Source organism: Eretmochelys imbricata, chromosome 9 (genome assembly GCF_965152235.1).
Source record: "Eretmochelys imbricata isolate rEreImb1 chromosome 9, rEreImb1.hap1, whole genome shotgun sequence".
Classification (NCBI taxonomy): Eukaryota; Metazoa; Chordata; order Testudines; family Cheloniidae; genus Eretmochelys; species Eretmochelys imbricata.
The window spans coordinates 58,091,877-58,106,164 of record NC_135580.1 but is presented as its reverse complement, the minus strand read 5'-3'; the positions used below and the strand labels follow the sequence as shown (position 1 = coordinate 58,106,164).

Below are 14,288 nucleotides of genomic sequence, written 5' to 3'. Positions count from 1 at the left end.
ACATCCTATAGTGATGAGTTCTACAGATTAACTGTGCACTGTGTGAAAAAGTACTTTGTCTAGTTTGTATTAAATCTACTGCATGTTAATTTTGTCAGCTGACCCCAGGTCTTTGTATTCTGTGTAAGGGTAAGCAACACTTATCTGTTCACTTTTTTGCATAGCCCTCTATCATATCTACCCTTAGTCATCTCTAAGCTAAACATTTTAGTCTCTCCTCCTATGGAAGCTGTTCTATATCTTTGATCATCATTGTTGCCCTTCTCTGAACTCTTTCCATTCTTCTATATTTTTGCAATAGGGCAACCAGAACTGGATGCAGTACAGAGGGTGTGGATGCACCATGGATTTACATAGTGGCATTGTGACATTTTCTGTCTTTTCTAGCCCTTTCCTAATGCTGCCTAATTTTTTTGACTGCTGCTGCACATTAAGTAAATATTTTCAGAGAACTATTAATGCTGACACCTAGATCTCTTTTTTGGATGGGAATAGCTAATTTAGAACCCATTGTGTATCCATAGGTGGGATTATTTTTTCCCCACTGTGCATTACTTTGTATTAACATAGAAATTCATCAGCCAGTTTTGTGAGATTCCTTTGTAACTCCTTGCCATCCGCTTTGGCCTTAGCTGTCCTGAGTAATTTTGTATCATCTGCAAACCCTGCCACCTCACTGTTTGCTCCCCTTTTTAGATCATTAATGAATATGTTGAACAGCACAGATTGTTAGTGAACCCTGCTGTTCACCTCTCCCTTGTAAAAACTAACCATTTCTATTATTCAAGCAGTTAATGATCCACCAGAGGACCTTCTCTCTTATCCCCTGACTGCTTAGTTTTCTTTCATTGTGTCCAATGCAGAAGCCTTAGGACAAGAGTTACTTTTGTGTTCCCTTCTGTTTGGTTGACTGGATGGAGTTTGACATTTGTTTAGGAGGGAGACTCTTATAGCATGAGCTTACAGAGGTGTCATTGATTTCTTACCCTGGAGGGCAAAATAGCGAGGGAAACCTAAGGCCCCTTAGGCATATGCTGAATGAGATTGCATCAACTGCCCCATTGGGGAAAGGATCAACACAAACATAGATAAGCCAGGGTTAGTTAAGGGAACGATTACCTTTGAGGTCCACATTTACCCAGCCCCAGACAAATGCATGAATTCACATGACTGCCCCCAACATGCTCACATAAGACACTGCACGAAAGGCAGCTTATTAGAACTTGTTAGCAGCCCAGAAATAGAGGAGATGTTTGGAAAAATTTCCTTTTACAACCAATGTGAATTAAAAGCTCTCAGGTAGGGCCCAGTTCACCCACACATCTGCCTTGTGACTGGCACCTGCACAATAGGCTAGTATCCTGTGCAAGATCTGACTGAAGTATGGTTACATGGAGCACGCAGCTGAGACACTCCCACTTAACCCCTCTCATGGATATTAAGGCCCAGCTCACCACAGGTATTTAGGAGCATATTCATTGATTTCAACAGGAGATAGAGGTATTTAGGAGCCTAATGATCTTGGTCTTATTCCCAGTTGTGTCTTCCCCAGAATTACAGGGACTGCTCCTTCAGTTACAGTACTGGATACTGCTCCTACTTTCACTCCTCTAGGCTACACAGACAGTGTGTTTGCACTGCAGGGAGTAGCAAAGCAATGCTTGTTCCCAAAACAGACCCCCAAAAGATGCAACTAGAGCAACAGTTTAATAATATATCACTTCAACAAGCATCTACATAGATAGTACAAAAATATCTTAAAAGCCTAGTGTATTTTTAAAACCACAACTTCCTGGCATGGGTGCTAGAGATTGTTGAAACGAAACAGAAGGGGGATTAAGATTTCATCTTGGCACCCATGACATGACCAAAAATTGTATTTGATTTCCATGCTATGTACAAAAATCACATTTGCCAGAACAAATTATCTTAGCTGCATACAGAATTTCATGAGAGGTACTAAGGAAGCTCCAGTTTGGCAGTTTTACACTTTTGGTGGTAATAACACATGGATGCCCCATGCTTTCCCTCTATGTCTTCATATCAGAAACTACTGTGGCTGTACTTGTTTGATCACCCTTCCAGCAACAGCTTTGAGAAGTAAAGTTTTAGCTCCTTCTTGCAGTTGCTTAGCTCCATGGCACCCATTTGTAATATTCCAGACAAATAGCAGCTATTTTTAAATATCTCAGGGTCAGAGTGGACTCCCAATATATTCCTTGTTAGACGAATGAGCCTTATGCCCAGGATTCGGGCTGATTAACCGGCATCGGTTAGCAGGAAGTTGTAGGAACAACCCTGAGGTCTGGGGGCAAGTTGCTTGCTTCTCAGGGTATAGCAAGATAGCACCAGCAGTGTCTTTGCATACACAGTAGTCTCTCCGTGCATCAAGAGGAATATAACGGCAGCTGGAAAGGAGGACACTGAAATCAAGAGACCGGGGCAAGTTTTTATACCCACATGAGCAGAACTCACTGCTAAATTTCCAGCAGATTATCAGGCTAATGGGAGAGAGAGGTACCAACCCAAAGGTATTGGTCAAGTTACAGCTGTTATCCCAAAACTGTCGCTCCCAAGGGAAAAGAAGGAGGGCCATTTCCACTCAGCATTGTCTTTGGAGGGAGGCTGCAAGAGTGAAGTCTGAATAAAAAGCTTTGTTAGCTAGTACACCAGGCAGAGGTGTAGGTACACTGTTTTCCTATTTGAACAGGAGAGTTCCAGCAAGATATGTTCTTATAAAATCAAGATCATTCCACTGTACAGAATTTCTTCCTACACAGCAGCTAGCCACCCCACTCCCTAACCAACAGTTATCGTGCACCTACATCACTGCACAATTCCTGTAGCACTTGACTGTATATCATTAGACATATTATAAGCCCAATTTCTCCTGCCCTGCTGTAGACAGCCAGAGAATGCAAGACAGCAAAGATTCTGACTGTGTAAAGGCGTATTCTACTGTCTACCTATAGGATCAGAGAGGAAAGAAAAGCTGAAGTGATGTGACCGACTTTGTAAACTCTGTACGTTAGGGGATAGACTAAGGGCAAAATAAAGTTAACACAGATGAAATATCAGGGGCTCTCCTGAAAACAGCTGCAGTTGCCAAGCTGCCACAGCTCTAGCAGGACCAGTACTCAGGGCTCCTCGCATTCTTTTGGGGACATCCCTTGCTTCCAGTCAGGTCAAGCGCGAAACACTGTAAGCATGGAATTACTGTAGCATAATAAAGTGCATCCTTGTGCCATGGACACTACATTTGAACAGTGTCCAGCCATGCACACAACTAGCTCCTGGAGTTCAGCACAATTCTAGGGCATGATTTCAGAAGGGAACAGAACCAACCTTCAGCAAGAATGTGCTCATCACCAGCTAGAGCTCCTTCCTCTCCAAACTACATCTGAGCAGGGAGATCAGCAAAGCCCAGTACTAGGCAATACTGAATTGATCTCTTATTTTTACATTTTTCTTGAAGGATTGGGTAACAGTTAACTTGCCTTTCCAAACTAGGCAAAACCCATCTCCATGTTATAGCCCAGTGATGGGTCTGCAGGTGCAGGAATTAAATAAACTTCAGGACAACTGGACACACATGCTTGTTTTTGCATGAATCGGAGAAGTCAATGGAGCTGACGAAGGGGAAAGAGTTAACCCAGATTGACAGCAGCATAGAGCATGCTCTTGCATTTCCCATCACCCACTGTCTAGCTTCCAAAGAGATAAGATGTTAAGCATGCTATCATTTTTTGCAGGGAGGGGCAGGCAGACTGAGCTGTTCTGGGATGCCTGCTCCTTTGTCTATGGCACGAAAGTGCCAGTTTCTGTTTGGAGAAGGAATGTATGGGAATGGCTCCCCTTACATGCCCAGTAGCTCTTTAAACACAGGATCTCATGATTAGAAGAGCATGTGTCACCTACTGCCCAGTAAAGGCTCATATGACAGACAGGAAGGTAGTCACCAGAGATTTTAAGGTGCAGCTGGATGGGGGATTGCCTGGAAGATTCAGCCTTTTGCTGAGAACGGATGGAATCTGCTCTGCAAAGGAAGAGAAATGGCTTTCAGGATTCAAAGTAAACTGTAAATCCCGAACAGCTGCTCTCTGCACTCAAACTGGAATCCTGCTCCAGGACACCATATCCCAGGTAGTACTACACAGAGAAGAAACCCACCCACTTCCGCCTGCCCCATGTGCACCAGATACCTACAGGTAGCTGCAATTCCATACTAGCCAGAGAAAGGCTTTGGTATCAGAAATGCTGATATGATGCCAGGGATAAGTTACAGTTATTGTCACTATGGAAATGCATCCCGGACTGGATGGGCTGGTAGTGCAGGTTTCAGTCATATGCACAGACATTTCAGGCAGCCTTTCTGCCACACATACAGCCTCAGTGCATTTTAAAGTTCACTGGCTGAGACACCAGCTAGAGAGTGAGAGAGGAGAATACCTTCTAAATGGTGGGATGCCCAATGACTTTCAAAAACGTATAAGAAAAGATCTGGGATAGTGACATGCAACACTCACAATTTCTATTGCCAGTGCCAATGCTACAATTCCATTAAGGGGATGTATAAATAACATGGATAAGTGATCATCTGCGTGTAACATAATGGCAAGAGTCTAGGGAGGAGTGAAGGCAGAAGAACAGATCTACAACAGTATTTCTGCCATGTACTCACTCTGCCACCACCCACTGCGGAATTAGTTGTTTCCCCAAACACCTGTGTCCATTTCTGAGCATGTTCTAAGACAGCCTCTGACAGTTCTGCCTCCATCCATTGATAGCCATGAAAATACCATTTTCCTGGAGGAAGTATGGGCTTTCCTATTACCGGAGAAGAGAGAATACAAGTCAACTAGGAGCTTGACGAACCTTGTGTGCACTGGAAGAGGAGAGTTTATATTGGTCAGTCTTGTGCAGCACAGCAGTGGGCCTGTTCTCAGATCTCTCTCTTGCAGGCTGTTCATGGGGTTGCAACTGATCCCGAAAACTGCAGTGAGGCATTTTGAGTGGGATAGGGAGTCAGATCGACAAGCAGACACTGAGCGTCACGACCCTCTAGACTGATTCCAGTACCAACAGAACTCAGGCACAGGGAAAGGAAAGGGAGGAAAGTTAACAGCAGTGTTGCAGGGAGCGGGGGGCTTGAACCCAGGAGGAGCAGGAGGACCTGAGGAAGCAGAGTCTGTCAGCACAACCCACTGTTTACTAAGTGGGAGAGGGTGAGAAAGGACAGAGTAGTCAGTTCTGTGTAGTTTCTATGAAGACATTCCAAGCAGGAATCCCCCAGCAAACCCTCCAGTCAGGATAACGTTCTTCTTCAGAAATGTTATCACCTGGGCAGGGGGGAGAGGACAGTCAAAACACTCTAGAACCAGTCACTCAGGTCAGATGAGCATTGAGCCCTCCCACCCACTGCACCCAGCTTGCTGCTATCCCTACCTAATTCAACTAATGGCCAAAATTAATAGCAGGAGAGCTAGTGCTATTCTGCCCCCTTCCACAGGAGGGGAGGCAAAGACGTGGCCCTCCCTACTTCATTCATTGCTTGCACACTATGGCATCACAACATGCTGCAGACATTCTGACCAGCTGCTGAACGTGCATTAGGGGCTTCAAACATTTATAGCTGTACCACAATTAACAGTCAAGGATCTAGAAGACAGGAGGCATGGGGACAAATGCCCCCTGCACACATTGACCCAGAGTGTAGAGGGAATCTAGAGTGACTGATCCACTCTTATACTGTGCTATCTGTTTAGCTGTCTTAATTGCTCTGAGAAGGTCCTTCTCTGGATTCCAGGGGATTTCCCACAGGGCACTGTATGGTGAAACACCATCTGGAAGCCATCTTGGTGATCTCACAGGACATCTAACAGATTTGCCCACTACCCTATCTTGCTACTGTGTAGCTATCCTTAAAGAGCCCCAGAAGTAGTTCCCAACCCTTCTCTCCAGCATCTGGATACATCCAGGCAAAGATCTGAGAAGGAGAAGTGGTCTCACCTCATCAACTCTGCTTTTAACTTCTGGGGTCAGTTTGCTGCCACTGCTGTGAAATTTCAGCTGCTCCTTGGCTTTGCTCACATCCTGCTCTACTAGCTTCCAGTCCACTTTGATGTATCCAGTGTGGTTCGCAATCTACATTTGAGGGGTGGTAAGAAATATGAAGTGAATCCTGCACAACCTTTAGCTAGCAAGACCTTCCTTTCCCTCCTGCCCCATTGCTAACCCAAATAACACACTGAACTCTAAAAGGTATCATCTCATCTTGGTTAGTGAGAACTATTCTACTAACTAAATTAATGGAAAGGGAATATAAATGGGCTAGAGGCATGGAGAAATTAAGTCAGTAGTTCAGTTACATAGGACCCCTCAGCTTACCTCTATCTGTAGGATCCTCCAATGGAAGTTCATATGCAGAGATTTTTACATATTGTTTAACATTAACCTATGTCAGCCTCTCTGCTTTGCAATACAGAGCTGGCACCAACTGCATTTATTAACCCCCAAGTTTGTTATATTGGTATCATTCAAAGCCTACATGCAGCTGTCACATTCCAGATCTCCTGCTGCTATGGGAAGGCATGGTTTATTAATAGGTTGTCTCTGTATAAGTATTTTGTCTTGTCATGGTGGGCCAACAGTGAAACACTGCCTGAGCAGTGCTTTAAAGAGACATCCACCTTTAACGGAACAAGGAGAACAAGTGGGGTGAGGGAAAGCAGTTATACACGATTTAAGTGCTGGAACAAACAAAGAAGGGGATCACTGGGTAGGGTCCAGTGGTTGCATTCTGTCTCACATACAACAGTGAAATCTAGATTTCAGTTTCCTGCCCTCCTGGCCCAGCAAGCCAGCACAGGAAACTCTGCCCTGCTCCAGGAGGGTAGGATTTTTAAAGCCAAAGAAAATATAGTTGAGAAAATGAGTAATTTCTATTGCTGCATTGCCCCCAAAGAATACATTAAACAGGAGGCTTCTTGTCCCTAACCAGGCTCTGGAGGGTGTTGCCCTCTGAGGCCTTCCAGTAAAGCTAAACTCAGCCTGGCTGAACAGACATGGACAGTGCCCCGTGAAGTTCAGTGCTGCCCCTCGCCTTGGCCAGTAGTCGTTACTGAGCACATGGCTTCCCTCCAACGCTCAGTCAAGAGCACAGTTTCTGCGGTGCTGCTAGTCCAGAAAGGAAGAGGCCCAGTCTGGGATTTGAAAACAGGCCTTAACTTCAAAAAATCAGCAGCTTCAGAGCAATGCAAATCTGACTCAGTTGCAGCTATTAAAAGTGAAGAAGCCCCACCCACGGTGATGCAGCATGCCTGTATAAAGGAACTAATGTAACTCCACTACCATAGTATATGAGCACCTCACAATTTGCAATGTATTTACCCTCGCAGCACCTCAGAGGCAGGGCAGTGCTATTATCCCCATTTCACAGAGAGGGACCTGAGGCCCAGAAAAGTACAGTCTATACTGCAATCCCAGGTGTGATGGCAGCTTGGGCAGCCACATACCCACATTAGCTCTAGTCACACTAGCACTGCTAAAAATAGCACTGTAGATGCAGTGGTGAAGCCTTTGCCACCACATCTATACTGCTATTTTTAGCCATGCTAATGCAGGTATGTCTGCCCGAGCTGCAGACCTGGACTACAGAACAGACATATCTAAAGTGACTTGCCCACAGTCACACAGGAAATCTCTAGCAGAGCAAGAAATTGAATGTAGGTCTCCTGATACCCAGGCTAGTGCCCTAACCACTGGACCAGCCTACCTCTCTGTGCAGCTCAGAACTATCCCCAGGAGCAGTCTTCACAAAGCCTAGACTAACCATACGCACCTGAAGTAGGAAAAAGCCACCACCAACTGCTGTTGCTGCCAGCTTTCCAACCTTCTGAAAGATGAAGCCAGTACACCTACAATCAAAGGAGGACAGGCCAGAAAGTGAGTTGAACCAAAACCACACACACACTTTGGCTTTCTATAGATACTCCATCTTTCTGCAAACACCACTCAGACTCCAGAAACAGCCTCACTAACCAAGGAAGATAGATGAATAAGGAGAGCCAATTTGGGATTAGGGAAAGGAAGGGCAAAGCAGCCATCTCTGTGGGACCCCACAATAGACTGTAAAACTGAGTCCGTTTAAATTTTCACATGCATAGCCTCACTCCATCTATAGATTTTTATCCCTTTACCACTGATTTTCTGCCAAGTTTTCAAATGACATTAATATGGGATTTTTTTTTTTGATGGTCATTTCTGACCAAGAATCTTGGATAACATCCTCTCAACTGAGAGAATAAAACTGTAACTGGACTGGTATTTTTTCTGGCTGCTTCTGGAGCAGAGCGCTTCACATGTGAAGCGGATCCTGCACATTCCAGGGCAGTTGTTTTAGTTTCTCAAAAAGGGAGAAGAAGATAGTTTGTAAAGATAAAAGTTTAAAGACTGATAGTCTTGAGTAGATGTAGGTCTAGACTATTTGGACTGTGCCCCTTTATGGTTCCACCTGGGTGTTGTGGAATTTTTCCCCTCTACCCACATGAACATCCCCGCCATCAAGACATAGATGAACACAGCTCTCACTACTTGGTTAAGCAGTAAGGAGACATATAATTAGGGCCCTACCAAATTCATGGTCCATTTTGATCAATTTCACAGCCAGAGCCTAGCCCCAGAGAGGTCTGATCTCCTCCCAAGAGAGGCAGTGCAGGGAAACGACAAGTCCTGTCTCTCCCCAGCCCAGCCAGGACTTGCAGCTAGGAGCCCCCCAGCTGGGTCGCTTCCAGCATGGGAGAGATCAGATTTCACGAGGAAGGGCTTATATCACGTTCTGGGACACGTTTTTCACAGCCATGAAATTGGTAGGGCCCTATATATATTGTCTGACATCACCCACATCAAGTATTATTTCAGGTGATACAGATGCACTATTCAGGTTATAAAACAGAAGAGCAATCCTTTTCCAAACAGGTGCAAACGGCCAGGACACAAGACAGAAGTTACAGGCTCATACTGCGAATAGATACATGTTGTAGGGTTACATTTTATGCTTTAAGTGGCTTATCTTTGGAGTAGAATGGGGAGAACTATTGCAAAAAGCAAAAATGTGCTGGAAAAGCAGTCCTGATTGTACTTCCTAATTTATACTATATCTTAATTAGAAGAGAGAACACCCCAGTGGCACTGTGGATAGCGGAATATTCCAACAGGAAGATCTAGAAGTGGCTTCAGAGTCACAAGCAAGCCAATTCTTCCTCTCAACAGCAGAAGATTTGCTTCTGAGTACACTGAACCTTTAGGTCGAACTCTTCTCAGAAGATGAGACAAGAAAGTTCTGTGGGAAAATACTGTAGCCTGTAGGCCCAGTGCATAGCCCCAAGGTTTTGGTCATCCTAGAAGACTCACAAGCATCTGTTCCAAAAGATAATTAACAACTGGAACAGCTGATCTACGGATGTGGTGGATCCTCCACAACTTAAGAGCCTTTAAAATCAAGACTGGATATCTTTCTAAAAATATACACTTTACTTCAATTACAGGCTATTGGATTTGATGCAGGAATCACTGCATGAAGTTCTGTGGCCTGTATTATGCAGGTGGTCAGACCAGATGACCATAAAATTCTGTATTAAGAGGCGTTTCATATGTAAGACACGGGAAGTAACTGTCCTGCTCTACTCAACACTGGTGAGGTCTCAGCTGAAGTACTGTGGTCAGTTCTGGGCAACACACATTTTAAGAAAGAAATGGACAAATTGGAGAGCATCCAGAGGACAGCAACAAAAATGATTAAAAGGTTTATAAAACCTGACCTACAAGGAAAGGTTAAAAAACTGTACATATTTAGTCTTGAGAAAAGAAGATGGGGAGGGGGCGGGGCTGCAAAGGAACATTCAGGAGGTGGGCAGCAGGGCCTGGGCCAGCCCCCAGGCAGGGAAAGGAGGGAGCTCTGCTCTGCCACTGGCCACAGCTCTGCCCCAGTTCCGCCTTCAGCATTGTGCAGTAATGGGAGGGAGGGGGCACAGCATGGACAGATTCCATGACTGGTAAGGAGGTGGGGGGGTGCGACAGGAAAAAATTTGGCACCCCTCTGTTAAGGGCTGTTATAAAGAGCCCATTGATCAATTGTTCTCCATGTCCACTGAAGACAGGACAAGAAGTAATGGCCTTAATCTACAGCAAGGGAGACTTAAGTTAGATATTAGGAAAACATTTCTAACTGTAAGGATAGTTAAGCTCTGGAATAGGCTTTCAAGGGAGGTTGTGGAATCCCCAACATTGGCGGCATTGGACAAATACCTGTCAGGGATGGTCCAGGTTTACTTGGTCCTGCCTCCGTGCTGAGGGATGGACTAGATGACCTGTTGAGGTCCCTTCCAAACCTACATTTCTATGATTCTATAATGGTCCTTTCTGGCCTTAAATTCTACGAAAAGCTCATGTGACTGAACAAGATATGCCTGAAGACACAGAGCTCAGTCTAATCTCCCTTCACCTCTGAAATGCTGTTTGCCACCCACATGCATATGCTTCATGGGATCTCTCACCAAACAGATGCGATCTTTTGATGTCTAGCACTCCATCCCCATTCATACATTAAAGAAACCCTATGCCTGCCAATGGGAGCAAAAAAACAACCACCCCACCATGACTTATTACCATCCAGTGACTCCTCCAATCACCAGCTGAGTTGCTACATTGTATTTTTCAGCACTTGAGCCAGAGCTCCGCCCAAAGAGCTTGCGCCACCAGGGCTGATTCTTGGTGTACTCTGCCAGGTCCAGCACCTCGCAGGAGTCCTTCTTTGCTGTGAATATGAAAATACACGTGAGCATAAGTATATCTAGTGTGGCAATACGACACTGAAGGGCAGAGACTAGGTTTATTCTCTAGTCAAGCGTACTTCAACCCACTGTTCTTAGCCAGTAGCATTCAGATGAGGAGCCTTTGAGCACGGTAAATGGTACTGTCCTGATGAAATTTAAGAAGCAGGAACAGAACCTCCTTAAAGAGAACAGGTGGCTTTAGTCACCTGTTCTCAGCTCAAATACAGTCTTAGAAATTCCTAATATAACATTTTATACTTACATAATGTCTGCCTCAGATCTCAAAGCACTGGGCAAACATTCATAAACAAAATTTCATATCCCTCTCTGTGGGGTTAAGCAAATCTCCCATTCCATCTTACCAGACAGGGAAAAAGAAACAGAGAGGTAAGTGACTTGCCAAGGATTACTCAGTATATCAATGGCAGAAACAGAACACACGTCTTCTAATTCCCAGTTTGTAGCTACAGTGCTGAAACCATCCTTCCCATCTCTGAATTATTTAAATTAAATGCTACTGGGAAGAGAAAAGGTATGGGTCTTTCATAAATTGCTACCAAGAAAAAAACCTCCCCCCATCCCATGTAAAAAAACCCAACAAAAAATCCAAAGAATTCAGCCTCAGCCATCACTTTCCATTGTTCCTGGGAGTTGCACTCAGTGCACTGCTATGATGCCTAGCTGTGATATAGTCAAAATAGACGTTCATCCCACACTTACTAGTTTTGCCGTAGCTTTCATGTTCTGGCTTTCTGAATGTTTACGTGGCTTGGTTTTTAAACAATTGTACTTCTGATTTTTCATATACGACAGCCTCCCAAGAATAAGAGGCCCAAAAATGCCAGTTGCACCATTTCTAGAGATCCTATTTTTGTCTTTCTTGTCCTTCTCCAGCAGAGATGGTCTACTGCACATCTTAGCACTGCAACATACAGTCAACATAACCCTGCGTCCCTGGGTATTCTGGAGATGTTAATAGATGGCTCGTTTGCAGGTTGCATCCTAAGAGTTCAAATATGCTAGTTCAAAAGCCTAGAGACAGGGACCAAAAGATGCCAAACTTTTAAAAATAAAATCTATTGGCAGATGGACATACACCAAGTTTTAGCCTGAAGCAAAAAACTTTTACAGCTGAGGGGATTTATAATGAAAATGTTGACTCCTTAACTGTTAACTGAAAGCACTGGAAACCATAGGATTACAATATAACATGCTGAGTCAGACAAACAGTCTCCGATACACACGGAGTTTGCTAACCTATAACATGGAGATGAAATACTACACACAAGAGGCAAAAGCTGAAAAGATCACAGTGGACTCATGTCTTTGGCAGCTGGGGAATACACGCCCTGCGGAAGTAGTTACTTGGTGAGTTCAGATGCCAGGTATGCTATGTTAGATCAGTATCTCAGATGTCCAGGCAGCTGTAAGCAGTTGCTTTTTAAAAAAAAAAAGGGGGTGGGGGGGGAGAGGGAACTGCTATCACCCTGATGTCCACTAATTTTCCCATTCCCTCCCCCTAAATATTCCTCATTACAGGACTTGGAATGATGATAAAAATGGGTAAAAGGAAGACTGCACAGAAGTCAAATTCTCTGTGGATCACATTATACTACAAGTAAGGATGTACAGATAAGACAGAGGGGCGTCTGCTCATATACTGCCAGAACATGGAACCTCCCATAAGAAACATTTACTCTGAATGGACCCAGACTAGAAATTTGAGTTTGATTTTATATTAAAGATACCATACTACCTAATCAACATTAAAAATTCACAATCAAGCAGTGATCAAGAGCCAATTAAAATGATGCTTTACAACATTCTAAAACTTACAAACTAAGGCAACTTTAGAGGTTTTGAAACCACACTCAGTTTACTGTTCTCACTGATGGGGAAATGTTTTCATATAGGTAATGATGTTCCATTGACACCAACCATTTGTCTGAAAAAAAAGATTTCACTAAATGTACAAGGCTATATTTGCCATTGTCAAAGCAGCACAATCTACATTACCAGGTTTTAAAAAATGAAAACCACAGAAACCAGGCTAACAGCAGCAGAATTAGCCCCAGTTAACCTTAGCGACTACCACGTTTATTTTTAAACGCCATTATCTTTCACTGGGAGAGAGATCCTGTCTGATAGTTTGCACAACACGTTTTGTTGTTTACAAGCTGTTTTACAGCAGGCTGTGGGCGGCATGGACGCGGCAGAGGGGGGCTGACAGCGGCAGCCCCCGTAAAAAGGGACGCTCGGACACACCGAAGGCTGCATACGTGCCCCCATGCCGAGCAGGCCCAGGCCGCGGACTGTGGCCTGACCCCCGCGCCGGGAGGCCCAGTCGCGGACCGGGCCCTGCACAGACCCAGAACAGAGAGCGCTCGCCCGCTAGGAGCGCCTAACACCCACGGTTGGGGGCCGAGAGGGTGCTGAGCCCAGCCAGGCACTCCCGGCCCAGTGTGGTGGGGAGCAGCGGCCTCCAGCAGAGCGCCCCGGGTCAGGGTCAAGCTCGCGAGCTGCGCGCAGGCCGCAAGCGCAAGACCCCGGCAGGGCTCTCACCTCCGCCCGCCGCCATCCCGCGCGCTCGCTGCCGCGCCCACCGCCGGCGCTTCGCCTCCTGCTGCTGCCGGATGAGCGAGGCGCAGGAGCGGAGCTGGACACGTGACACAAGCTCCTCCTCCTCCTCCTCCCCCATCTCACCCGTGGCGGACTTCGCCAGGCCCCCGCCACGTGACACCTGAGCTGACATACGTCACATAGATACCCTGGTCATGTGACCTTGATTCCCCACCGACCTACCCTCTGTCTGTATTCGTGATCCCCCTCCTCAGCCTCGTTTGTCACGTGATCATGATTCCTTCCCGCCCATATACACCCAACTCGTGGTCATAATGCTGGGGACACTGGGGCATGGCCACTAGGTAACTCGAGCGGATGGAAGACCACGAGTGTTGATGAACCCCCTCGCACTAGGCCCAGGTGTCCTTGTCCCCCGCTCCCGCCTGGAGGCACTCGCAGCAGCTCTGCGTACTAGGCCCAAGTGTCCTTGGCCCCCCCGCCTGGAGGCACACACAGCAGTTATGCTGAGGATCTGCAACAATATGCTGCAGAGTCAGACTGCCTGAAACTAAGCAAGGCCAAACAGGACAGAGATGGAAGAACAATGCTGAATAAAGCAGCTTTATGTATAGTTTAACCAATGATACAGAGAACCAGGAAACTAGCTAGGAATTGGGTTGGCTGGCTATATGGATACTTGGGGCAGCTTGCTATTGGATAAGTATGCTGGGAAAAAGGATGTATAAAAGCCTGTGTGACTTCCTGCTCTGGGTACAGGATTTGAGATTCAAATCTCCCTGTACCTATTTGAAGCTTCAAATAAACTTTTCTGCTTCTCCACCCCGTTGTGATAATTGAGTGTAGCACACCTGGTAACGAACCAACTCAAGCTGT

General features: G+C 45.5%; 1 protein-coding gene across 5 annotated transcripts in view; it reads right to left on the bottom strand.

Moving 5' to 3' along the window:
* The window catches only part of FUNDC2 (FUN14 domain containing 2), a 30,063-nt gene extending 16,533 nt beyond the window's left edge, over positions 1–13,530 (bottom strand). For 2 of the 5 annotated variants that reach the window (XR_013347068.1, XR_013347069.1), the window contains exons 1-5: positions 13,395–13,530; positions 10,666–10,813; positions 7,841–7,916; positions 6,010–6,144; positions 4,876–5,339 (exon numbers count right to left, since the gene is read on the bottom strand). Coding sequence is in view for 3 of the 5 variants with exons in the window: in XM_077825942.1 (XP_077682068.1) it covers positions 5,262–5,339; positions 6,010–6,144; positions 7,841–7,916; positions 10,666–10,813; positions 13,395–13,530 (573 nt within the window). In the remaining 2 variants the exon portion in view is untranslated. Of the gene's footprint in view, positions 1–1,688; positions 5,340–6,009; positions 6,145–7,840; positions 7,917–10,665; positions 10,814–13,394 lie in introns of those variants that run through there. The other 3 variants (XM_077825945.1, XM_077825943.1, XM_077825942.1) reach the window with 2 other exon arrangements.
* Between the last annotated feature and the right edge of the window lie 758 nt (positions 13,531–14,288).